Source organism: Anabrus simplex, chromosome X (genome assembly GCF_040414725.1).
Source record: "Anabrus simplex isolate iqAnaSimp1 chromosome X, ASM4041472v1, whole genome shotgun sequence".
Lineage (NCBI taxonomy): Eukaryota > Metazoa > Arthropoda > Insecta > Orthoptera > Tettigoniidae > Anabrus > Anabrus simplex.
Genome location: NC_090279.1, coordinates 161,384,158 through 161,411,618, shown reverse-complemented (window position 1 = coordinate 161,411,618; position 27,461 = coordinate 161,384,158). Strand labels below are relative to the sequence as shown.

Genomic DNA, 27,461 nt, shown 5'->3' with positions numbered 1-27,461 from the left:
TCCTACCTTTTGCTCCATTTTTTCTCACTATGAATACTGACTCAATGACTGCTGGCAGATGCAACACATGCAACACCTTATCTCCACGCAGTACAGCTTGGGACCTTCCCAAACTATGAAAAGACTTTCTCTATTTCACCAAGCCTTTTGCCTCCATTTCTCGTTATTTAATCACTACTGTATTTTATATATAAACATATAGGGCATATACTCACACATGCACACCGGTATATATGATAACCATATTTTAATTTGATTACGTACTCTTCCAAACTCTCTAAATGTAATAAAATAAAATTAATGCGACATACTTCTTTTCCATAAAATCAGCTTCATGGTCCATATTGCACTTAAACTGATTCATAACTAAGTATTTTTTTATTTTCCACATTGTCGATACACTAAAAAAACTTAGTTGTGAATACTTCTTTTCTTCGAGCTCACATACAGGTAAGCGAGTGCGACGGTTGCTTCTCCAGTGAACAATGTCTATGCCCACGTGCAAAGGCAAGGGGCTCCGCCTATTTATTTACATCACGATTAATCTCTTGTGAAAAGAAGTATAGCAGTTTCTGTACTTAGCCGGCTCATTCATATACTTACCACTGCATCCTTTATAATTATGTTATTCTTCTTCTTCTTTAAGACGCCGTCTCCGAGCGGAGGTTGGCGATCCACGTAACTAGCTCTGATCTTGACAGCGCAGAATGGAATGCCATTTCTGAAGTACAGCAGTGCCATCTTCGAAGGTCTTTCAGCCATGAATTTCTCCTTCTCCCAACAGATCTCTTCCCATGTATCTTCCCTTCGATAATAAGCTGTAATAACTGATACCTCTCACCTCTCATGATATGTCCTAGATATTGTGTTTTCCTCTGTTTTATGGTGTGCAGTAGTTCTTTTTGCTTTTTCATCCGACGAAGGACCTCGGCATTTGAGATTTTCATTACCCAGGACCGCAAAAGACGGCGATACAGGAACATTTCGAAGGCATCAATACGTTTTTCTATGATTGGATCCAGAGTCCAGCTTTCACATCCATATAGGAGAACAGAAAATATATAGCAGCGGATCATACGAATTCGTAGTTGGAGACTGAGATCTGACCTCACAAAGAATTTCTTCATGGTAATGAATTGTTTCCTGGCCTGCTCAATTCTAGATATTATCTCCCGTTTGGAGTTACATTGGTCATCCAAGATGGTACCCACATATTTGAGAGAAGACACTTGCTCAACTTTTATTGTGAGATTTGTCCGAATTGTCTTCTTAGAGAACACCATCAGTTTCCTCTTTGAGGGGTTAACATATAATCCAAACTCTTCACTGTGCTGAACTAAGGAGTTTATCATGCACTGAAGGGCAGGCATGTCATCAGCTATGACAACAGTATCATCTGCATATCTGATGTTGATGATTTTCCCGTTAATTTTGATCCCACCAAAGTCTTCCAATGTTTCTTTAAATTTTGCCTCTGAGTAAATGTTAAACAACAGAGGTGACAGTACACAACCCTGGCGGACGCCCTTCCTGATCGAAGCAGTTTCTGAAGTTCCTTGATCAGTTTTGACATTTGCAAACTGATTCCAGTACAGGTTACTGATTATACGTAAGTACAGGAGTCAATACCTGTTGATCTCAGAATCTCTATCAACTTATTGTGCCTGACACAATCAAAAGCTTTTTGTAGTCTATAAAACAGGCATAGACATCAACATTCATATCTCTGCACCTCTGTAACAACACATTTAACTAGAAGAGTGCCTCACGTGTACCAACGCCATTTCGGAAACCGAACTGATTCTGATCCATGTGGGATACACATTTTTTGTATATTCTAGTGTGAATGATTCGCAAGAATATTTTGAGCACGTGAGACATCAAACTTATCATACGATAATCATCGCACTGAGACGAGTTAGGCTTCTTCGGTAGTGGTATGAAGGTTGATTTCAGCCAGTCTGATGGTATTTCTCCTGATACATATATTTGATTGAATAATGATGTTAAGATATTGAGGCCGGTAGATTCCTGTTCTGTTATTACTTTGAGAACTTCAGCGTACACACCATCAGGTCCAGTTGCTTTACCCTTCTTTTGAAGTTTGATGGCATGTACAACTTCACTTTTTGTTATTTCAGGGCTATTTTCATTTATTCTCTCGTCAGGTGAAGGAGGATCATTTCTGTCATCTTTGAAGAGATTTTCTATATATTCCTTCCATCGTTTGAGTTTACCTTCCACACCCAGGATGATTTCAATATTGGCATCTCTCAAAATTTGACCATATCGTCTCCGTTTCAAACCAGCAAGTTCTTTCACTTTCTTATGCAAGTTAAAATAGTCGTGCTTCTCTTGAAGGATCTCAATTTCTTTACATCTGTCTGTCATCCATAATTCTCGGGCTTCCCTGCACTTTCTGCGTACAGCTTTGTTTAGAATTTTGTATTGAATGTGATCTGTATTTTTGTGCTTTCTCCTTTCATCCATAAGTTCTAGAATTTCATCTGTCATCCAGCTCTGTCTTTTGATGTTGTTGCATTGTCCAATTTCATTTTCCTGGATTTCAATCACACTATCTTTAATGGCGTTCCATGTGTATTCTACCTCTGATGATTCAGTGTATCTTATTAATTCCATCTTCTTTTCCAGTGCAGTTCTAACATTAGTTCTTACTTTGGGATCCAATAGTTTCTTAATATCTATATGCTTGGATAGTTTAACATTTCTTTTAATTTTTCTGAAACGTACCATTTTAAGGTCCATTACAACTGGATTGTGGTCACTATTTACATCAGCACCGGGATACGTCTTAACGGATGTCGCATATTTCTTTAGTTGTTGTTTTACCAAAATGAAATCAATTTGATTTCTTATGATCTTTTCGTCGTTATCGGCGGGTGATATCCATGTGTAAAGCCGCCGAGGAGGAAGTTTGAAGAATGTGTTAGAGACAAACAGATTGTGCTCCATACAGAACTGAACAAATCTATCTCCTCTTATGTTACGTTCACCAAGACCATGGCTGCCTACAGTATTGCCTTCAATGCCAGCCCCTACTTTTGAGTTGAAATCACCCATGACCAATGTTATTTCTCCATTCTTAGTTATTTTCATAGCTTCCTCTAAGGTGTCATAGAATGCTTCTACTTCATCATCATCTTTATCGGCAGTTGGCGCATGGACCTGAATAACGTTCATGATCCAGTGTGATGTTTGTAACCTCAGCAACATTACTCTATCACTAAGTGGTACAAAATCTAGAACTGAATTTGCGATCATTGATGAAATAAGCACAGCAACTCCATATCTGTGATTGGTGTCGGTTCCTCCCGAGAAGTACATATATCCTTCCTTCGTGTTCTGAATTCCTGATCCTGTCCATCTTACCTCACTCAATCCAAGGATGTCTACTTTCAATCTACATCTTTCTCCTTCCACATTTGCTAGTTTTCCACTCATATACAAACTGCGTACATTCCAAGTAGCAACTCGTAATTTCTTGTCATAGATTTTGATTTTCCTAGCACTGTCAAGTACACAATCGTTCACAACTATGTTCGCAGCATTCCCCCCCGGGGATCCGATTGGGGGAATAGAAACTCCGGATACTAATTTCCGAGCCATGTTATGTGAATTTATAGGGATGTCCTTTAGGACCTTTAATGCAGTGGTTTCCCGTTGCCTTCTGCATTCTACTGCCGTTGACCACACTTGGTTCCTTTGCCTTTAGGGGCAACTTCTTACCCCTTGGACAATAGAGTGCCCACGCTGCATCAAAATAGACCTTGGTAGAAATGATCGCACTAGTCGCTTGTCGACACGTATTTACGGAATGGAGAAGGCCCGTAGTTAGATATTCGCATACTCGGCACAAACAACATTCATCTCAGTCTACCTGTAGGCCTACGACACAATACGAGATATCTTGAGACCCTGTCTCACACTGCCCATCACTACATCTAGACTATCCACTTAATTATAAATGGAAATTATAGTCCTATTTTATTAATAGTACATGTTTTGACTCTTGGACATCCTCAGCTACTGAATATTATGCTAGACATCTTAAAAATAGACTTATTTTTTTTATATTTTTCTCCAAATTCCCTCCAGCAATCTCCCACCATTCCACAGTCCCAATTTATGCTACACCGTACCTCCCTTCTCTTCCTCCTCTCATCTACAACTCGGCTCCCTTCTATTTCTTTGCTTTTGCGCTTCAACGATCTATATTTAAAACAAACATCTCAAGACTTTCCCATCAATATTATTCTGTTCACACTTATTTCAAATGAACTGAATTCAAGAATCCCCAAGTGTTAATATTTTAAGTGTTTCACCTAGTGTTCTAAGAAGTGCATTCTTCAAATTAGAAGAAATCATCATTCAACTCTATACTTGTCTTACATCGAATGTCAACAACGCACTATTTTATAAATGTTATCATAATTTATGTCTTGCCTTAACTTTGACTGACTGATGGTCTCTCGCAAGACCAATATGTAACTTTTTTAGGTTACAATAAATTAGTATTGAATAGGTGGAAACCTTTTAGCTCTCGTTTTACATTATATTGCTTTTCAATATGGAATTTATTACCCATGATTACCTCCTGCATCTCGCTTTATTCCTCATCCCACCAGGGGCGGTTTCTCCATAAGGTTGCAGGTTTGCGCTACCCCCATTAAATTTTTATGTTTATTTTAGGTCAAGTTTTATCATTTGGATTACTCAACTAATGTATTTTCATTCAACAAGACAAACCTTTCAAGAGCTTGAAAGAGCAAATATTGACTACAGGAGACTTTACAAGCCGGTACTCTTAGATGTTCACTGCAGGAGCCGAAAAGTTTGCAGCGGGAAGTCAAACTGAGTTAGGATGAAACCTAGGCTGCTCGAGGGGTGCGTGGGGCTGCTAGAAGTGTGCTTTTCGGCTGCTAGAGGGGTGCGTGGGGAGAGGAAAAGATAGGCGTGGCTTCTAATACATTGCTTAAATGGAGGTTTATCAACCTGGCTCCTCCTACCACGGCCGACTGGATCCCTCGCTGCGCTAAGGAGCTACCTAGAGCGAGGCATCAAATCGGCCGTGCTCCTACGTAACCAACTACTAGCGAAGTCGCTAGAGACCGTTGCTGCTCAATGTGAGATTCTGTTATAGAACAGGAGTGTCATCTAGCGACACCGGATGGAAGTTCATCTGCTGGATCACGGCCGTTTGGATCCCTCGCTGCGTTCCGTAAGGAGCTAGCTAGAGCTATTCGTCCTGGCTAGAGTGACGCATCAAGTCACCGTGGCTGGATATATAACTAATGTCTCTAAATTTGATAATAAACACCGCCATTTCTTTCAGTATTGTCGTGAGCTTTGTTATGTGCGTACAAGCTAAGTAGCTTATTGATTTAATTGTGTAAACATTCGTGTCAGCATGTGTGTTTTTACTATTATGCGTTTTTATCAGTTAGCGGTATTTTGCCAGATCATGAATTCGGTGCAGTCTTTAATGTCTAGGCCGTTTCTGCAACGGACTGCCGAGGAACAATCCGAGGTGAAATGAATAGGAAGGCCCACTTTAATTTTGAAACCAGATACATTACAAAAGTATATTTTTTCAATATCGGAATTAGGCTACCTCAAAGTGTTACATTTCAATATGGTAAAAGAGTTTTTAAATGAAAAAATGTTAATGCGTTATAGTAATATTCCTGAAAATAGAAATGTAAAATGTTTATTTTATTTTTAATAATAAAAAAGTATTGTTGATGTATCTAGATTTGAAAATTAGCCTGCAATCATATATATTATTGGTAAAAATTGTGCACCACTGAACTTTTAAACCACCAGCCGCAACTGCATCCCACAGGGGTCACGAGCTGAGAATATGACAGTATTGGACATGATTTTGCTTGTTCGAACATTACTCACCATATTGAAGCATTGTATACACTACCCACTGAATAGCTAGCGCAACATAATCATGCCTTTCTAAAGTGTGAACTTTTGAAAATTTAAATGTTTATTAGGAACCCAGGAAACTGGACCATATCTGTATAATAAATTTTTCTGAGAAATATTTGCAACCTCTTTATTTATCTATACCATAGGGACTACAACCATTCAGCAGAAGTGCCATGCATCACATTTAGTTAAAAACACGATGCTATCAAGTTTCTTCTTATGGGACCATTACCAACCACCTCCATGTCGTCTCGGTGGTGGACCAACAGGTGGATATGGCATGGGCCTGTTAGGTGGGAAACCCCAGAAGAATGGAAATCCAGAGAAACCAAATCCTCCAAAGACTGTTCCACTAGTTCCAATACCTCCAGTAGGCAGTGTGATGATCAAGACTGTGCCATTACACACAGTAACTGAAAGAAACAACACAATGTAAGAGAACATTAAAAACTACAAACAACAGGGAGAAGAGCAGTCTATTTACAAGGCTAAGCTACAAGTAAAAGTAACTATGCATTTGAAGTTTGTTGCTGTTGCTTCTTAATTTGTACACCACAAAAAATTATGAATCTTGGGAAGATATGTTGGAATCACGTTAGACCATATTGAAAGAAAGGAGCAGGCTACACAAAATTGAGACATATTTAAAAAAATCTAAAATGGCAATTTGTTGCAACAGCGCTTGGAAACATTATTTCATTGTGTGAAGCTGTTATTAGCTTTTCTTGCAGTAGTGTCAATGTCATAACTCCCATTGCTGAAGTATTCAAGAGGCAGAAATATATATACAGTATATATTTTTTGCTACTGTTTTATGACGCACTGACACAGGCAGATCTTATGCCGATGATGGGCTAGGAATGGGAAGGAACTGACCTTAACTAAGGTACAGCCTTGGCATTAGCCTGGTGGGAAAATGGAAAAACGAAGGAAAACAATCTTTAACCCTTTGATTGGCAGTCGTCAACATTTTCAAAGGGTATTTCTTACATCAAATGGACTCTGAATGATCTGATGATAAACATTTATTCACATTATGTTCAGTAATTAGGGAATGTTGCTTACGAGAAACACTGCCGAAAAGTAATAATCAGTCATTTTGATAAAATTCGTGTTGCTCCAGAGCAACACTGCCAACAATCAGAGTTCGAACCCACCATCTTCCAAATGCAAGCTTACAGCTATGTGACCCAAAACGGCACAGCCAACTCACTCTGTGGTAGAATTTACATACTGCCTATAATCTTTCACTCCCGAGCACAGCAGCCATCTTTAACTTCAAGCCTCATCTGTAATGCGCACATCTTTATACCAGAATACTGCACGTCATATTCCACCCTGTTTGAACCATGCGGACCGTGCTTGTCTTGGCAGCTAGCCTTTTAACATTTTATTGTGCCAAGTTTAATATTGCTGGGAGAACTGATCATACTTCTATATTATTTCCTGTATGTATTCAGCCCAAAGGCTCACTGGATCCTCAACAATTCCACCATCAGCTTGAGACAATAATTTACGACACCCTCATTTGTTGGACATATGTATTGGTGTGTGGGGACTTATATATACCATTCTCGGCCATTGTTTGAATTGCCGTTAATTTATGTGCCTGAACTATGCCTATTTAAAATGCATATTTTGCCATTGTTACGTCAGTTGCTTCAAAATTCTGATTCGCCCAATAAACCAGTTGAAGTGTGCACGCATCGAGTCTACTGCTTTGAACTGAGCGATGCGCTTCTCGCTGACGGGAGGCCAGTCTGTTCCCAGCTAAGTGCCATGATGGACGAGTTTGGAGGAGTTGTGTTCAAGACTGAACTGAAAGTTGGCCGAATGGAGACTGATTCTCCAGGCTAATAACCATTGAAATAGGCCGGTGGCCTTAGTTATAGTGTAATTAAATATCTACTGTAGTTTTTTATTCAGCGTTCTTTCGTATTTGCGTATTTGTGAATGAATATCTGAGCGAGTGTACCTTTGGCAATATAGCCTAGAACGTAAGCTATTGGATTACCGTATGTTAAATTGGATACCCAAGGATGTAAGTACAAGCATCTTCTTAATTGTTTCGAAACTGTTCTGCTGCATCTATAATATTTTTAAAAATTTTCGGCAAGATTATTTCGTCTCTTCTCTGCGACCGTAATTGAAATTAGGCCTATAGGTTACGGACATGTCGGCCACCGTTTATTCTTTAAATTAGGCTGGAATTTCTCCCGCATCAGACATTTTAACGATATAAATTGTATCCCGAAAAGAAATTAAAATATAACTTAACGTGACCTTGTAAAGTTTAAATTATTATAGTGGAGTAATTCTGGAACATGGTACATGGGCGGATGAGGGGCAAATTATTCCATTCGTTTTATTTAACTGAGATTATCGTTGTGCTGCCTTTTTCTGTTTCTTAAAGTTATTATTATTATTATTATTATTATTAATTTAGCTGGTGGATTTCTTTCTACTTTTCTTTGTTCATATTTGTGGTATCCCTTTGCTCTGTTATCTATGTTTCGAAAGACATTATGTGCTAGTATTGTTTTCGTAATGGATCACTGTTTATTACTTATGGGATGGTTTATTTCCGGTCTTATTTGGCCACTGCCGTTTTCCAGAGCCTCCTAAAATTAAAATTTTATAACCGGCATTTAAATCCTTTATTAATATTTTAGTTGGAGGAACTGTTAAATTTAAAATACTATTCATAATTATTGTAATATCCTGGTTATAGGAAACTGGAATTTGTTTCCCCCATTTCTTGATGATACTTTTGCCCTCAGATTATTCGCCTCCGTGTTTTCTTTCCTTCTTTCTTTCATTATTGCGTGTCATATTTTTATCTTATCTCCAGTACGCTAATTTTGTGGGGGCCTTGCCTATTGTCTTTAAGTGGGATGTTGGCTTGGTTTTTGGGAAGCTGCATGATTCGTGTGGACCATTGTTCGTTTTCTGTGGAATTTTAAGTGTTTCCCTTCGTAATTTGTAAATTGAGACATTTTTATTCGGGTTCGTGCGATTTTCTCTTGTGTTCTCTTAATTATTTACGTGTGGAATATCTGGTCGGCTATCGTTGCCTTAAATATTGTGTGTGTTTCTGGGATGATTGAAATCCTTGTGTACAGGTTCTGGGAACAAATTTCAGTTTAATGAGATTAATTGTAGTATACCTACTTACCAGGAAAAGTTGGCCAGTTGTGTAATTAATATTTAACGCACGGATCCGTTTTAACATTTGTCATCGAGTGATTCTGATGCGAGCTGCAGACTTCGCTTATTTCTTGGTACTGTAAGAGTTGTGTTTTCACGTTTTATTATCTTAAAAATAGACATTTGTCTCCTATTTTAATGAATTGAATTATATTTTTTTTCTTCTATTTATTTATTACTACCTAAAAATTATTTTACGTTGTTATCCGAGTGCGCACTCATAATATATATTGCTTTTTAAATTGATTTTTATTTACAACTTAATTATTTGTTCTTCAGTTTTCGTTCATCAATTTCTTTTAAATTTTTCCTAATTTTTAAGTAAAGTTCAATTCATTTAAACATTAATATTGCTTTCATTTAGTAGTTAGTAATGTTGACCTGGCAAGTAGCTAGTTTGATCCTGCCCTTTCCTTATGTTCTGTGCCCTCCATGCTGGTATTGTTAATGCTGTTGCTGCTCGATGGTAAGTATTTTGCTTCCTGTGCTCATTTGGTGCTATTTATGAGTTTTCTTTATCATTCCTGTTTTTATCTTTGTCGGGTTGCAAGCTGTCAGATGGCCTAGTTGACACTGAAGAGGCATATAAAGGAAATAATGGGGAGTGAGGAAGTTTCCCATTGCTTTCCTCACAGAGCTGGAAGTTGCAATTACATATTAGCTTGCCCAGCCAAAATAAATGCTTACACCAGCCAACCTATTAACAGATTGAAGCACCACAGAAAACAAAAATTCAGAGGATCATTCAATTACTTTACTCCTCACATTTCTCTAGGTCATTTGCTGCAGATGAGACATGTCTGAGTACCAAAAATAATTTCACTTTTAGCAACAAATGCAAAGTTGCACTAACTTAAGGTTGGGCAAAAAATATCACAATTTACAGTACATCAAGGATTGACATTAAGGCTGATTTTACTAATTTTCCCAGAAAACCATGAAAGATATACTACTGAAATTCTGTATTTTTGTTTTCCACAGCTTTTATTTTCAAGATACAGTATCTCAAAATCAATCAACCTGGAATAATGTTAACAGGTTGTTGTAGCAAGTTAATTATAGTGTATAAATGTTCATTATGGCAACATTCTCCTACAGTGGGTACCACATTATGAAGGCTAAATACACGTTTTTAGAGAGTGCTCCTCCGTGTAAAAAAACTAAGTGCTGCAAACTCAGTTATCCTGTTTTGCTAATGGATCTCTTAATTTTAAGTAATATATTTATAAACTACCTGAAAAAGAAAACATATGGTAACAATACTATACTCTAAAAAGAAACAATTTAATTAAAATAGATTTACATGTTTCTTAAAAGATCAGATTTTATCGAATCACACTCAAATATTTAGAAAAATGTTTAAATACTTATGAACTTGAAATCTGGAACTTATCTTATTGAAGTCCTGTTTCCTCTCCATTCTAGCATAGAATTCCAAAAGTTCTTTCTTTTTTGAAGTATAATACTGTTACCATATGTTTTCAAAGTTGTTTATAAAGTTGATTGTTGTTTAAAGGGCCCTAATGGTATGAAATGCAACAAAACAAAAATTAAAACTTCAAAAATGTATCCACTGACTAGAATCTTAAATGAATGATGAAAAACGACCGTGAATCCAAAACAATTAGTGGATCCAATCCTTATTTCCTGAGATAATGCTGCTTGTTCAAATGGGTCGAAAGTCCAGGTCACCAGCCCCTCTTAATAGTACTAATAATCACTGGTTAAAGCAGACCCATGGTGTGTCACATATAATGGCACCACTCACAGGTAACACAGACCCATGGCGTTCCTCACATAACTGTACTAATCACAGGCAATGTAGACCCACAGTGTATTACACATTACAGCACCACCCACAGGCAACACATATCCATGGTGTTCCTCACATAGCGGTACTAATCACAGGAAACGCTCAAACCTGTGGTGTTCCTCACATAGTGGTACGACTCATAGGTAACGCAGACACATTCAAGCACAGTGCTCGGCATCTTCTCTTGCTAGACACTAGTCTGTGCAGCCGAGCGCCTACTCCCCCTCAGTGGGATGCACATGATGGTACTAATCACAGGCAACACCCATACCTGTGGTGTTCCTTATATAATGGTACTGCTCCTACGTAACGCAGACCCATGATGTTCCTCGTATGGTGGTACTAATCGCAAGTAACATCCATGCATGGTGTTCATCACGTAATGGTACTAATCACAGATAGTCTCGTGGTTCTAAATCGCCCCATTTAACCACCTCTTATGACAGGAAGGGGATACCGTGGGTGAATACTTCGTCTGAGACCCGCACCCATATATAAATTTATTACTCAACTCACAATTGAATGGGTGAAAACCATAACGGTATAAGTAACATTTTAGTCATTCAGAGAAAAAGACATTTAAACATCTTCAACACTCATATAAAGCAATGTATTTGTAGTTATACCACCCATCACTAGAGCGTAGAATATTACCGCTATCACTTGTATCCCCTGGTTGGTGAAAGGGTACATCCTCCTGGAGTTACATCCTGCACTTAACTCATTTTTTAAAGAAATGTCACTTATACCGTTATGGTTTTCACCCATTCAATTAGTTTCAACAGACTAAAGAACCTGAGTCGAAAATGAAAAGAGATGGCTTCAGAAATTACAAAAAACTTGTAGATAAAAATGTTTATTTTGTCTACAGTAGCTAACAATGCATGATTAAGAATAGCAGTGAATTTGTATGAAGGTATTTAAGTTTAAGTGAAAATCTTCATGGCATAGTTACTTAATTGAGGCATAGGAAGTAAGACTTCATTTAGGATGGTGTGTGTCCGTTTTCTTTCCATTTTCAGGTTTAGGTATGTGTATTTTGTTTTCAGCATGGCCGTGGCTGACAACTCTTCCTTTTATTACAATTAAATCAGTGGTTCTTATAGTACGAGCAAAATAATGGAACAAGGGCAATCTGATGTATGTCAGTTATTGCTACCTTGACATATACAAAAGCTCTCAAATTACAGAAAGTAATATACTCACCATTTGTTCTTGTAGTATTGGTAGATGTGGTGTTAGTCGAGTTCTGTCCCACCTATCAAAAGTGAACACACAATATTAACATTTACAAAATACACTAACGGAGATCACTGTGAAGTCCTTAGAACTTCTCGTCCATTGGAAGCAGACACTCGCAAAGTTCAATTTGTCTAAACATGCATAAGAACCTTCTCAACAGTAAGGATCAGTCGAAGTAGTAACACTTAGTAAAAAATGACTCATACTTGTGACATATTAAATTATATAGACTGGTTTGAATATTTCTGAAGAAGTTTAGGCTCAAGCAGTGTTCTATTTTTATAGTGAATCTATTTTTTTTTCTATTTGCTTTACGTCGCACCGACACAGATATGTCTTATGTCTTATGTCTTATGGCGACGATGGGACAGAAAATGCCTAGGAATTGGAAGGAATAGGCCGTGGCCTTAATTAAGGTACAGGCCCAGCGCCTGGTGTGAAAATGGGAAACCACAGAAAACCATTTTCAGGGCTGCCGTGAGTGGGGCTCGAACCCACTATCTCCCAATTACTGGATACTGGCCGCACTTAAGCGACTGCAGCTATCAAGCTCGGTATATAGTGAATCTATAGAGATTAGCATTTCTCATTTCAGCAGAGGGTTGCAGTTCTATCAGTTCTTCATTATCTATAATTATGAAGAGTAGTGTACCAAAACACTTCACCATACTTCATCCCCCTTGTTCTTATACTGTCCATTCCGTATGTTTCATCCAAACACTTGAATCATTTATACTATAACCAATTTACACAATTAACGATTAATCTGCAGTCTTTTATTTGTTACTTCTTACCTACTAACAATTTGGAAAGGATCTCTGTGTATACTAAAATATAATTACAAAACTAAAATGAACTCTGCCTAAAGAAAAATGGCCAGGAGTGGAAGTAGCAACTAAAAACTTAATCAAAGCAGCAGGGATATGGGTCAGCAATGGCTACACAGAGTGTTTAATGAAGTGTGGAAGGACAAGAGACTAAAATGGGCGTTACTCTTGTTTGAGAAAGGGAATAGGCAAAATTCACCAATTATCAAAGAATAACTCTCCTGTCTCAGAGACTGAGTATTCTTTTAGTCATAGAACAAAGGCTGTAAATCATCACAGAACCACAGCTGGAAGAGCAGTATGGCTTTAGAGGTAACGGGTCAAATTTAGATCCCATCCTCGGTCCCAGAATACGGCAAAGCATGGGCAAGAACCTGTTTATTTTCTCAGATATTGAAAAAGCATATGACAAGTGTTACAAGAGAGGAAGGCACATAAAGGACTGGTAAGGAAAGTCCAGATGTAGTACAAGGACTGTGCCAGTTGGATACGAGTTCAAGAGGGGCACTTACCACACTTTATGACTAAGAGTGGCATCCAGCAGGCCAGTGCACTGTCCCCTCTGTTTACTGCATAATACAATGACGAGCATTAAGGAAACATGAGGTGAATTCATTGTGGTTGCCCTGATGACCTCATGACTTGGAAACAGAAGATGAGGTGCAGGAAAGACCTGACATATGAAAAATGCAATTTTCTTAATATGCACACAAAGGTACGATACTCCATTCAAAAATAAGAAAATACACTGCAATTCAGTTTCAAATAAAGAACTGAGAACATTCACATAACATTTCCCTTAATTTTGTTTTCTGCACCGTCACACCAACAGAAAAATGCAAAACTCCGGCAGTGATTCAGCTGAAACCGCAAGGAAATTACTCATAGCAACAGCTCAGATGTTTTTGGAAAGTCATATTAAATGCCCAACCTTTATTTACACGGCTACCTGGTTTCTTATGTAAATTGGATGATTCTCTTCACAAGTGATTTTTTATTTGTCATACAAATCCATATTTTGGTCAAATTTTGACATCAAGAATTTAGAACAAATTTTGCTGCTGTGAAGGGTCATATTTGGTCATTTTTAGGATCATATATGTTTGCTTATTTGGATGAATTTTAGAAACATCCAAGCCCTACTCATAGCATACGTGTCAAATTTTTATTTGGAAAAAATTTATTCCAATGGGCAAGAAGCCTTGAACATCCACATTATAATTAATAAGATACAGTTTGAACAAGAACATCTACCTTTGGCAACTCTGGAGATGGTTAAACATTTCAACAATAATAAGATAGACATTTATGGAGAAATCAACATGTTACTGGTAATATGTAGAGAAGTAATTAAAGAATTTTAATCTAATTTCATGAAGATTTATACCCATAAAATAATTATATTTTTGGATACAAAATGGTTTCTTAGCAATACTTCAAAGGTGTTGTCACGATCAACAAAAGGAAACTGCACAGCAGCTCACACAACATGGCTGATCTGCTGTCAACTAGCATCAGAAAAGAGCAATGAAGTGTTATTCATCTTTTGTGATCAGGGGGAGAGAAACCTTCTGAAATTACACCAGAATTAATGCCCAATATATTGAAATTTCTTTTTAATTTCAGACTTTTGGCTACGATTTTGTTCTCTTTCAGGCCCTTTCAATATTTGCATGCCACAGTTACAAAATTTGAATTTTTATTGTTCAATTCACTTTGGTAAAAACAGCAATAATTTCACAACTCATTCATCATGCCACCAGCCAACACAGGCCACCCACAGCACGCCCAGTCGTTAATTACGTTGTCATTGTTGTCAGTGAGGTACGGGAAAGTTGTGGAATATTGTTGGAGGTTAATTCTGTTCATGCTTCATAGTGCTGCTTTAAGTGATTCATACGTTTACATATTTTAGTGGTATATAGTTTTCAACAAGTAGTTTCATAAATGGCTCCAAATAAAAGTGATATGCGGAGATACTTCACAAAAATAAATCAATGAATCAGCAATGGCGAAGGCAGTGGGTATTCTATTTGGGAAAAATAAGCACAGGAGATGTTTGGCTCATTCCATAAATTGATTAGCAGAATCTGCTATCCAGAACACTGAGGGGCTACATTATATAATACAAAAGATAAGAGAAATAGTTAAATACATCAAGCGGTTAGTGAATGTTAGCAATCAATTCCAAGAAGAACAAAAAATTAAGAGGCACTTCTGAAGAAGTGCTTAAATTAGTTCTTGACATTAGAACACGCTGGAATTCTACATACTACATGATTGAACGTTTCTACTTCTGTCCAACATTGTAAGCAGTGTTCTAGTAAGCTGAGCAGATTTTCCACAAATGCTGTCTGCAGTAGAATTAGAAAATGCCAGAGAAGTAAAAAACCTGTCTTGCTTGGAATATTTAACAAGGGAAATTTCAGGACAGGGCTATGTGACATCCAGTATGGCAGTTCCACTGTTAAATTGCTTGTTCCAGTCAATCTCCTCTTCATCACCAAAATAACTCATTGGAAACAGCTTGAAAATTAGCATTCTCAAAGAATTTGATACTAGATTCAAAGAGCGAGAGCAGGCGCATTTGCTAGCCCTACCTATGTTTCTAGACCCTAGATTTAATATCCACTTCTTGGACCCAATGGGAGCCTCAATAGCCCTAAATTACATTAAGAAAGTTTTCGCTACTTCGTCAGAAGAAGCACCGCGACCATCATTTTCAGAATCCGAGGCTGAGATGGAAGCAGATGTAGATGTGATAAATGGGCCCACCATAAATCTATAGCACTTACGTCAACAAGAAAAATGGCAACACCAGAATCCTCACTGGAGTTACAGTCAGAGATAAGTCTGTACTTGTCAATGCCTGTGGCAATAAATCACAGGGCGAATCCGCTCGAGTTATGGGAAGGCCTGAAACCAGTTTATCCTAAGCTTTACACGTTAGCTAGACAATACTTGAGCATTGTAGCGACCTCTGTCCCAGCAGAGACTGTTTTCAAAGACCGGTAACACCATCACGGAAAAGAGAAACGGATTAAGTGGCAAACTGTCATCCAAGCTGCTTTTTCTAAATGGCTTACCTAAGAGGTATTGGAAATAGACCTAAGATCATGTTGTTTTCACGAACAAATGGAATTGCAGTGCTGAGGAAGAAAATGGGAAGAAAATGTTTTATTATTTTATAGAGCTCTGATAATTGTTAGATGCTGTAAGTTATTAGCTCATTACTAGACACCTTGCATATACTGTTTTTCTATGTATCGTATTTCGGCTGTAAATGTTTAAAATGTATAATTGTAGTGAAAAAGACATGTTACTTGGTCATTGGTTTAAGCTTGTTTTCTGATCTGTGTCAAGACTTATTAAACCTAATGAATCCTTTAATCATTGTGTTAAATGTAAAACTAGACTGACAATAATGGATAATAGCACCAAGATTTTAAAAATGGATACACTGGCGATATATTGATATTTTGAAGACCGATATATCAATGAAATCAATATTTTAATACCAATGTATTGAAAAACTGGTATATCAATATACTTAAAAGCTTTACCATCACTATGAATGGGTGCTGGAAAGATTTAGAAACAGACAAAATGTCAGTGATAAACATGGGAGTGGAAGACTAATTTGGAGAGCAACTCAGACAGTGAAATGGCAGATTGACCAGCAAATCTGTGATAATAAGCAAGTCACTGCTGACAAAACTGCCACAGAATTCAAGTCACTGACATCATCTCAAGCATCCAAACACAGGTTGGGTCTGCTTGGAACATAAGCCTCTCTATCCTTTTCTATCCATCTGCCACTTCTCTTCTGTCACTGTCATCCAATTTACTCCTCTTGCCTCCATGTTCTTTTTGCCATTTGTCTCTCAGCCTTCCTCTAGGTCCCTTTCCCTTAAACTTTATTTGTAACATCTTTCTTGGTATCCTCTCTTCTCCCATTCTCTTAACACGTCCATACCACTGCAGCCTTGATTATTCTATCTTCTCCTGTAGGGGCACAGTACCTCATTTACAATTTCCTGAACTCTCATTTCTTACTCTGTCCATTTCTGATCCATATGTCAAAATTGCCACAAAATAAGTCTTTTAGAAAATTCCTTTACATCTCAGTGGCACATCCCTGTTCCATATCAATTCTCCCACACTCTTAAAGAATCCATTTGACCACCTTCCTCTTTTCTCCATTTTCTTCAATTACACTTCCCAGGTATTTAAAGCATTCAGCTCTTTTCAACTGTTCCCTTCCTAATGTCATGCCATTATACGCTCGGTTTTATCCTTGTCACCAATGAATTAATTTATAAGAAAGTATGTAACCGATGGGTACCAAGGCATGTTTGAATTTTATTGCTCAATCTAATGATGGAATTATGATTTGTATTGAATTAGGAGGATACTTTTAATTTGTCCTTTGTAAAGTGGGTACCAAGGCAGCCAGCCGCCTTGGTGATCACAAGCGTGCACAGCAAAATATTTGTCAGGAGTATTTGGACTGCCGTGCTTAGGAAGACGCTTTTTTTCACATGAATTGAAACAGGAGACAAGTCCCAGGACCAACGTAAAGAACTAGAGAATAACAGGCAATTGACAGAGTGACATTTTTCCCCTTGAGATCTTAACCTGGAATACAGGGATAATTACCAGAAGCCGGCATGAACACTTATGTAGTGAAGCGAGCGTTCTTCCCCTCTCGTGCACTGTAACACATGGACTTGCCCACACACAAAACTCATTTAGTGCCATCAGATAGTAATAGCGCTTTACATCGGAAAGCACTGTAAGTGACAATCGCTGACAAGCATTTCCTCTGCATGCCAATCTTATCCCTGTCTTTACACTCAAGAGTACTCATTTCACCCCAGTTTGTTTTTATACCGCTTTCCACGAGAGTTTAATCCTGATGTAAACAAATAGGCGGAGCACTTTGGCTTTGCACGTAGACGTAGCTGATTGGAGAAGCAACTGTCGCACTCACTCGACTGAATGCGAGCTCCAAGAAAACTATTACATCTCATTAATTTTATTTTAGTTTATAACATTTAGAGTTTGGAAGAGTACGTAATCAAATTAAAATATGGTTGTCATATATACCGGTATATATACGTTTCTTTTATAAAATAGTGGTTAAATAACGAGAAATGAAGACAAGGCGTGGTGTAATACAGGAAGACTTCTCGTAGTGAGGGAAAGTCCCAAGCTGTACAGCGTGGAGATAAGGTGTTGCATCTTGCAGCATCAGTCAGTGTCAGTTTTCATAGTGAGAGAAATGGAGCAAGAGGTAGCACCATCGCGTGTAGTGAAGCACAAAAGAGGAAAACCGCTCAGAAGTGACCATAGGCAGTGCATTGTGAAGGTGTTCACCAAACTAAGTAAACAGAATCCAGGTTTAGCCGTTTTTCAGAAGTTCAGATCTTCGTACTGTTGTCGTATGCAATGCGCAACCCTGTACGTCCGAACACAAGACATTGACGGGGTGGAGGTCGGTACTACACACTCAGCAAATTTTTCTTCGTCAGAGGCGTGGACTTCATACCATATTTACATCAGGATTAAACTCTCGTGAAAAGACCACATATATATACAATTTTGCTTTACATCGCACTGACACAGATCTTATGGCGACAATGGGACAGAAAAAGGCTAGGAGTGGGAAGGAAACAAACATGGCCTTTAAGCTACAGGTAGGGTGAAAATGAGGAATGATGGAAAACGATCTTCAGCGCTGCCAACAGTGGGTTCGAATCCACTCTCCCAAATAGAATCTGATGGCCATGTAACCCAAACTGTACCCGGCGGCCCCGGGTTTTTTAATTGTAAATGATTAATATCCTTGGCTTGGGGACTGGATGTTTTGTGCCGTCCTTAACTTCTTTTCCTCACATTCAATACTCTACACTTCCACAATTCCAATTACATGCAGGTTCATACCATATGGTGCAAATAGGGACAAACTATCTCTATAGGTTGACGCCCCGAACAAATAGCATTTTTAGAAAAAAAAAAAGTCAAACTGCACAGCCACTTGCTTGGTATTCAATCCCAGTCATGGTAATTGGGAGCAAATGGTTACGGACAAGTTTCCAGGAGTGTGCATCGGTAAGGAGGACATTTCAAGTTTGTAGTAACTGTCAACAAGGTGACATTCAGTTCTATGTGGAACTGAACCAAGCGAATATGACTGTTCATTTAAAAAATCCCACATGCATTCACCAGCATTAGAACCACGGTTCACCTGGTGGGGAGCCAGTGACTATGTCACTAGCATATCATACCAGTGAGGGTACTAACAGGCTTCTTTTGAAATCCAGTATTTCACCGGCTGCATTTTGCAATAACTGCTAGAAACTAGACAGCTGGTTAGTTATACGAAATAAACCATGAAATTTTCCATTTGTAATTTTCTGCTGAATTTTGAAATTTCCTAGTGCCGTACTGCCTCTCCTGGATCTGAATTTTTTCTGTTAATTTTAACAACTTATTTACTTGTCCTTATCAAAAGTGAGGACATAGCGTTTCAATATATATATTCAAGTGTATGTGATGTGAAACTTAATAATGATGATGATGCTTGTTGTTTCAAGGGGCCTAACATCTAAGGTCATCGGCCCATGAAACATAATGAAGCACAGTCCAGCCAGCACATACCTGCTGTTATGATGCTCATCTGCTATTAGGGACATATTTTGTTCGTACGAACTGAGGTTGTGAAGTAAAGATAATTTTATGCCATTGGTTTCCTTACAGTACAAGGGGATTGACTAAGTGTATGTCTATTAATTTATCACTGTTACGTGCCAGTCCCCTTTGGTAGGTACTTTGTAGAAGGTACTAGCAAGCCAGAGCAGGAGGTCCTAGTCAGCCTGGAGGGCATGGCCGGCCTTTCCATGAGCTTTCTGCAAGGTGTAACGAGAATGTTCAGCGTCTAGCCAAGTCCCAAATATTCCAGTACCCACTCCCCCAAATACAAGGTGATGTCTGGAAACCTGAAGTGAAACTGACAGTGAAGATACTTGTATTGATAATGAAGGCAGTACCCGTCTCAATACTATCCCACTTCTGCTGAAGTGATAACGGAAATATTGATGAAGATTTAACTGAAGTTCCCATGCAACACATTGGTATAGTGCATGATATTGTAGGGACTGTAAAACTGATAGATCAAACATCTGAAAAAAAGATATACAAACTTGCAAGCACGGCAAAATTTCCAGCTCTGAACTTATTTCACAGCCATCAGAAATGCCTCCACAATGCATGATACGACAACCTAGGAAACCTGACAGGAAAGAATCCATCCGGAAAGCAGCTGTGTTGTGCATGGTGTCCAAAGAGCAAGCCAACAACCATATGTGAGTAAAAGTGTCTGTTCAAAAGGTGCTATTTCCACTTTAAGAAAACCTACAGTATTTCACCCACCAGCATTACAGTAGTTGAATATTATAGATTGCAATGAGCAATCCAGATCAGAAGGATGTAACTCCTTAAAATTTGTACTTTCAAACAAGATCATGAATATGTTCCATGTGCCTTTTATGTTACGTTTCTTGCGCTTTTCCCACAACATTCGTAAAGTAGAAACAGCACCTTTTGAACAGACACTCCTCACATGTAAACGAGGGCTGTGTGTGTGTGTGTGAAGTGTTCTGAGCCATTCCATACGACAGAGCAGTGAAAGATCTTCAACTAATCTGTGAAACGTGATAAAAGACATATGATAGAAAATATATGATTTTCAGTCTGCCACAAAAGTAACTACACAAACCCTATGGAGGCAAATTTCTTTACATGCTAATTTATTTTTCCAGTGCTCTTATATATACTTCCATGTTTAAATGCATGTAATTAATCTAACTTAGCTATTTTATTCCACACTCTGTATCAGTTCCAATAACATAAAAAATATAACTTTTTTGCTATTGGCTTTACGTCGTACCGACACAAATAGGTCTTATGGCGACGATGGAACAGGAAAGGGCTAGGACTGGGAAGGAAGCGGCCATGGCCTTAATTAAGGTACAGCCCCAGCTAGCATTTGCCTGGTGTGAAAATGGGAAACCACGAAAAACCATCTTCAGGGCTGTCGACAGGGGGTTCAAACCCACTATCTCCCGAATACTGGATACTGATACCAATATAAATGGTCCGTTATTGGACATTATATTATTTACTCATTCGGGACAAATAATTCAGGGGTATACTAAAAATATCTAAGAGAATGAGGCAATATGAAAGAATAAGCATATGAAACAAATAAGAATAACAATATCTCGCTCTCTTGAATTATGGGAGTAACGTTTCATAGGGCAAACTTTCAGGCAATGGCAGAGTCCATTCCTACCACCGCCAGCTATGATTATGTATGAACACCAAAGAGAAATAAGAACATGTTGAAATAGTACAGATGTAGCGATGCAGTAATTACGATTCTGAACACTGGAAAGCATAGATTGCGGGCGCTCGGACCTAACCTATCCAGACCAATCGCTTTGTCACTAGCTAAGCAGTAGTAACGGATTCGAACACTGTACAACATAGATTATGCCACTTATGATTTAATATCAATAGGAAATAGAAGCCTAAAGCCGCTTTGCGGCTTCTAACGTTTGCTTGCTCACAGACCAATCGCTTTGTCAATAGAGGTTAGAAGCCGGACCTGACCTACCCAGACCAATTGCTTTGTCCCTAGCCATGCAGAAATTATGGATCTAAACACTATAAAGCTTAGATTAAGCCACTAATGACTTAATATTAATAAGGAATAGAGGCCTAAGCCCGCTTCGCGACTTCTAAAGTTTGCTTCTTCAGAGACCAATCACTTTGTCACTACCCAGACCTAATGTATCCAACTGGTCCAGGGAAAAGAAATGATGAAAAATTATTTCATACACGCACATAAAGAAGGACATGGAAAAAAAAAAGAGGAACATTTATACCGACAATGAACGTACCTTAATGGAGATCAGCAGCTGCTGGAAAGAGATTGTGGCCTTTGTTAGGTATACAGCGACATCCATTTTCAACAGTATCTTGTTGATTACCATAGCAACGAAAAGAATAATTAAACATTGCGCGCAATCAGTGCCCTCCCCTTCATCGCCCAAGTGGGTACCTCGTGATACGTAGTTTAGTTGCTTGTACGTCATACTAGAAACTAATTAAAGTTGGTACCACGAACTAATTGAACTGACTTACATCCCCCATGACAAATGAACATTAAACAGTGGTTCTGCGCTGGTCAGCATTTGCGGGAGTTGTACCAGAAGAAATATCACCTTATCCAAATTATTGTATAGTACACGGACCTTTCCTTGAGCCCCAGTTCCCATTCAGCACTATGGAGCTCAGGGCTCAAGAAAAGGTTCGTGTACTATATTAGACACTCAAAATTTTTCAGCATAAAGGAATGTTCATTTTTCTGTATTTGTGCTTAAATACACAGAATTAAAAGATGAGTTCAACTTACTGATATATTTTAATGACTTCATGTTTGGGTCCAAATACGTTAAAGGAATGCTAACTTTCCAGAAAGGTGAAATCAACTTTTGAAAACTATTATGAAATGTCTTCAACAGAGATGCTTCCTAATAAATCTATAAAATAAATCATTTTTGAAAAGATAAGTCACTTTACTAGATAAAATACTTACCACAAAATTACTTCCAAAAAACAGGCCAAGTCCAATTGTTATCAAGACTATATAGACGCTGACAATAGTCCTCATGGTGCTGCTTTAGAATAGACTTCTGATTCAGCAACATGTAAATGTCAACCAGCTCACTTAGAATTTGATGGCCTTCACACTTTGACTGACAGTTTAATGAAGTCCTTTAATTAATACACTAAATTGCAGGATGCACCCGACACAACTCACTCACATAAAAGAGTAGAGAGGAAAATATGAGAATAAGTCACGCTGAACTAACAAAACCAAAGTCTATTCATCACCAAGGTTGAAATTTCCTGTGTACCCGAAATAACCGTTCAGGGTGAGTAAAGAAGTTTTTTTTTTTCCACATTCACTCTACATTACTTAACAGAATAAAGGAATTCTAGCAATATTTGTCCAAATCATGTCATGAACGAATTATAAACATCTGAAGAACGATAGGGTACAAAAAATGCTTTAAGTCGCCAAATTCATTCCATTCGAAATTACAATCCGTAAGTGAAGAGGTTGCTAATTTCTTACTATATCTAAGATTTCCCTAAACGACGAAATAGCAATTACAGTTTTCTAGAGCAATAGAATTAATGATGCTCCGCGGCCTGTTTTCTTGCCATCTCCGCCCATTTTTCTTTATTGGCTGGAGAATTTGATAATCGGTGAATGTAATAGAAGATAGGAGTACAGAGGCCTAATGAGATGAAGTAATACCTCCATATCCACTGATTTTTAATGTAAAACTTCAATGGAAATTGAGCGATCTTTGCAGAAAATGTATACGGAAACTTCATTTGCCGGTCCATCTTCCAGAATAATTACTTTATGCTTAACGAAGCCGATTATAACCTGATACCACTTCTCTCCCAACTTCTCCACAGCCGCAAAGACAGTAGGACAAGAGAAAGGAACTCTTGCTCTTGAGCAAAGAGGATAGAGCTCTTGACCCTCTTGACCCATACCTCGAATTCAATACCCAGCGATACCTCGAAACACTATGTGTCGACTTAACCAGACCGAATAAAATTTCACAGCGCTCTGGTGGTAACAAGGCGAAATATATGCGCATAAATTAAACGCCATCTATTCAATTTCGTCAACTAATAGAGTGTTAACTTAATTTGTAATAAACAATACTTGGTATAAACTGCATAAATTATACCGTCTAACAGTACGGCATACAATGGCATAACAGTAGAAAAAAGGGGAACATGATATGCCAAAAAAGTGTTTTAGTAAAGAACACAATTTTTGGTGATAAGCAAAATTACGTCGCCTGTGCTTGTAACATAATCCAGCATGTATAAAGTAAGCCTACTTTTTCAGTAGCAACGGGGACACACAGCTCTGGTTCACGACGCATCGACTGGTCTCACATCAATCAATCAATCAATCAATCAATCAATCAATACTGATCTGCATTTAGGGCAGTCGCCCAGGTGGCAGATTCCCTATCTGTTGCTTTCCTAGCCTTTTACTAAACGATTTCAAAGAAATTGGAAATTTATTGAATATCTTCCTTGGTAAGTTATACCAATCGCTAACTCCCCTTCCTATAAATGAATATTTGCCCCAGTTTGTCCTCTTGAATTCCAACTTTATCTTCATATTGTGATCTTTCCTACTTTTATAAACGCCATTCAAACTTATGCGTCTACTAATATCATTCCACGCCATCTCTCCGCTGACAGCTCGGAACATACCACTTAGTCGAGCAGCTCTTCTTCTTTCTCTCAATTCTTCCCAACCCAAACATTGCAACATTTTTGTAACGCTACTCTTTTGTCGGAAATCACTCAGAACAAATCGAGCTGCTTTTCTTTGGATTTTTTTCCAGTTCTTAAATCAGGTAATCCTGGTGACGGTCCCATACACTGGAACCATACTCTAGTTGGGGTCTTACCAGAGACTTATATGCCCTCTCCTTCACATCCTTACTACAACCCCTAAACACCCTCATAACCATGTGCAGAGATCGGTACCCTTTATTTACAATCCCATTTATGTGATTACCCCAATGAAGATCTTTCCTTATATTAACACCTAGATACTTACAATGATCCCCAGAAGGAACTTTCACCCCATCAACGCAGTAATTAAAACTGAGAGGACTTTTCCTATTTGTGAAACTCACAACCTGACTTTTAACCCCGTTTATCACCATACCATTGCCTGCTGTCCATCTCACAACATTTTCGAGGTCACGTTGCAGTTGCTCACAATCTTGTAACTTATTTATCACTCTATAGAGAATAACATCATCCGCAAAAAGCCTTACCTCCGATTCCACTCCTTTACTCATATCATTTATATATATAAGAAAACATAAAGGTCCGATAACACTGCCCTGAGGAACTCCCCTCTCAACTATTACAGGGTCAGACAAAGCTTCACCTACTCTAACTCTCTGAGATCTATTTTCTAGAAATATAGCAACCCATTCAGTCACTCTTTTGTCTAGTCCAATTGCAATCATTTTTGCCAGTAGTCTCCCATGATCCACCCTATCAAATGCTTTAGACAGGTCAATCGCGATACAGTCCATTTGACCTCCAGAATCCAAGATATCTGCTATATCTTGCTGGAATCCTACAAGTTGAGCTTCAGTGGAATAACCTTTCCTAAAACCGAATTGCCTTCTATCGAACCAGTTATTAATTTCACAAACATGTCTAATATAATCAGAAAGAATGCCTTCCCAAAGCTTACATATAATGCATGTCAAACATCGACCTCTCTCTACGGACAACTGATCTCCGTCGCAAAATCTCCAAATATATTTTGCTCGACCGGGTGGCTTGCCATCTATACTTTGCTACCTCGCCGACCCCAATCAAGCAAATAGGCTGACACCAAGTTGGAAGTCGGCCTTCCCACTACCATGCGCACGAGCATCATTCCCGATGTTCATCCCGTCATATCAGAAATCGACATTTGCAGCGCAACGCGCACAACCGGCTTCCCAGTCCACGATGTTTACCGGATGTTCGACGCCTGCACTTCATCACCATCATCGCAGATTCTTCTTTGTCTACCTATGTTGGACGACTGGAAGCGCCTCCGCGACGCCGGAGTCACTATTAACGACCGATAATACCAAGTGGAGCCTACTTCTCAACCCAACTTAGCTCAGCTCAAAGCAGATCCAACCACTGTGCCCGTCGTCAACGCGCCTCAACCCAGGCCACCGCAACAACCCACATCGCCCTCCTTTCCTCCTCTTCACACAACTACCACTATTACCACCACAGCCACTACAACGTCAGCCTCTACTCCCTACCATTTTCCTGCTACTACCGTTACATCATGCCATCCTTCGCCTGAAATGATATCATACCTGCTTCTTACCCCAATTTGAGCACAACCTTGTCACCAGCAACTCCCTGATTACATCATGGACTCCACCGCAGCGTCATCGCCTGCAGCACCATCAGACGACACCGCAGCAGCCGTCACAACTTCATCGTCCACGTCGCCACAACCACCTGTCAACACTATGTGAAGCTGTGTCACCGCAGCGTAGAAACTACCATCTCCGAACGGGACATTCTCCGGGAACTCCAGGCAGCAGGCATCCCCACCCGTCGCGTGTTCAGGATTCACAGCGCCTCTGGCCCTACATGTATGAACCGAGTACATCTTCCCACCGCCGATGATGTCCAACAACTTGTCAGCACTGTGCCTACATCTATCGATATCACTTCAAAGTGGAGCCCTATCCTTCCCCACCCCAACCTCCTCGCCATACTTACAACACTCCCTATCGTCACCCCCGGCCAGCCAGTCCTCCATTTCAACCTAGTCAACCCATCCGTCCACCCCTATCGTCAACTAACTTCTTCCATCAAACTCCTCCGCAACTTGAACTCCTCAGACTCCTCACCACCGCATTATGCAATAACACCGCAACCCTACACCTCCTAATTCTTTAATTCCATCCTAGCCCTCTTATCTAAACTTTCACTCATACACACACACACACACACACACACACACACCTCCATTTTCCTCAATTCAAATTCCCAATTTCCTAACGCCCGTACTACCTTCTCAACCCGCCGAAGCTCCTGGCCAGGGTGAAGGCGTAACCTGCAAGGTGGCCCACCCCTCCCCTTCAGGGAGCGAATGAAAAGTTAGGAAAAAAACTATAGCAACTAACAAAAAAGTCAAGCACGACATCAGTATCCTGCCTGGACGAGTTGGATTTCTGAGCATAAGTTGGGAGATTTGATCCTGAATCAGTCCAGTGGTATTCGAAGGTGCTCAAATACATCAGCCAAATGTCGGTAGACGTACGGGACCGTAAAGAAGTATTTGCGGGATACAATTCCGGCACCCCAGCGTCCCCGAAAGCCTTAAAATGACAATAACTTTAATGCAGCCATATGGCCATATACAAGTTCTGTTAGGCGATTGTAAAAAATCAACACATAAATAACATTATTTTAATTTTACAATAACCCATAACGGATTTTGCTAGGACAAAGGTTCTATGTTTGACTATGTAGTTTGTAGGATGAAAACCACCAACATTACTGACTAATAAATAGTATCCTACATAGCAGAGTTCACCAGTATTTTGAAAATAAATATACAGTGAACAACGATGATACAAGACTCTTACACTCCAACGCCATAACTAAAATGTTTTCAATTTCCTAGTTACCTAATCTTCTCTGTCAATCATACGGAGTAATATGAAGACGTTTAGTCCTATAAGACCACAACTACAGAG

The 27,461-nt window shown here is 38.9% G+C and overlaps 1 protein-coding gene across 2 annotated transcripts; it reads right to left on the bottom strand.

The window, feature by feature from the left end:
• Positions 1–6,071: 6,071 nt before the first annotated feature.
• On the bottom strand, positions 6,072–23,632 carry LOC136886376 (uncharacterized). Of its 2 annotated transcripts, none has more exons than XR_010861785.2 (3): positions 22,712–23,632; positions 12,185–12,236; positions 6,072–6,371 (listed from the first exon to the last, which is right to left on the bottom strand). XR_010861785.2 is itself a non-coding variant. In XM_067159121.2 (3 exons), exons 1-3 carry the CDS (start codon positions 22,784–22,786, stop codon positions 6,187–6,189), a joined length of 312 nt encoding a protein of 103 aa, XP_067015222.2. In that variant the 5' UTR covers positions 22,787–23,310; the 3' UTR covers positions 6,072–6,186. The 2 variants fall into 2 exon arrangements, 1 of the variants encoding a protein (XP_067015222.2); XM_067159121.2 differs by having other exon boundaries at positions 22,712–23,310.
• Positions 23,633–27,461: the final 3,829 nt, after the last annotated feature.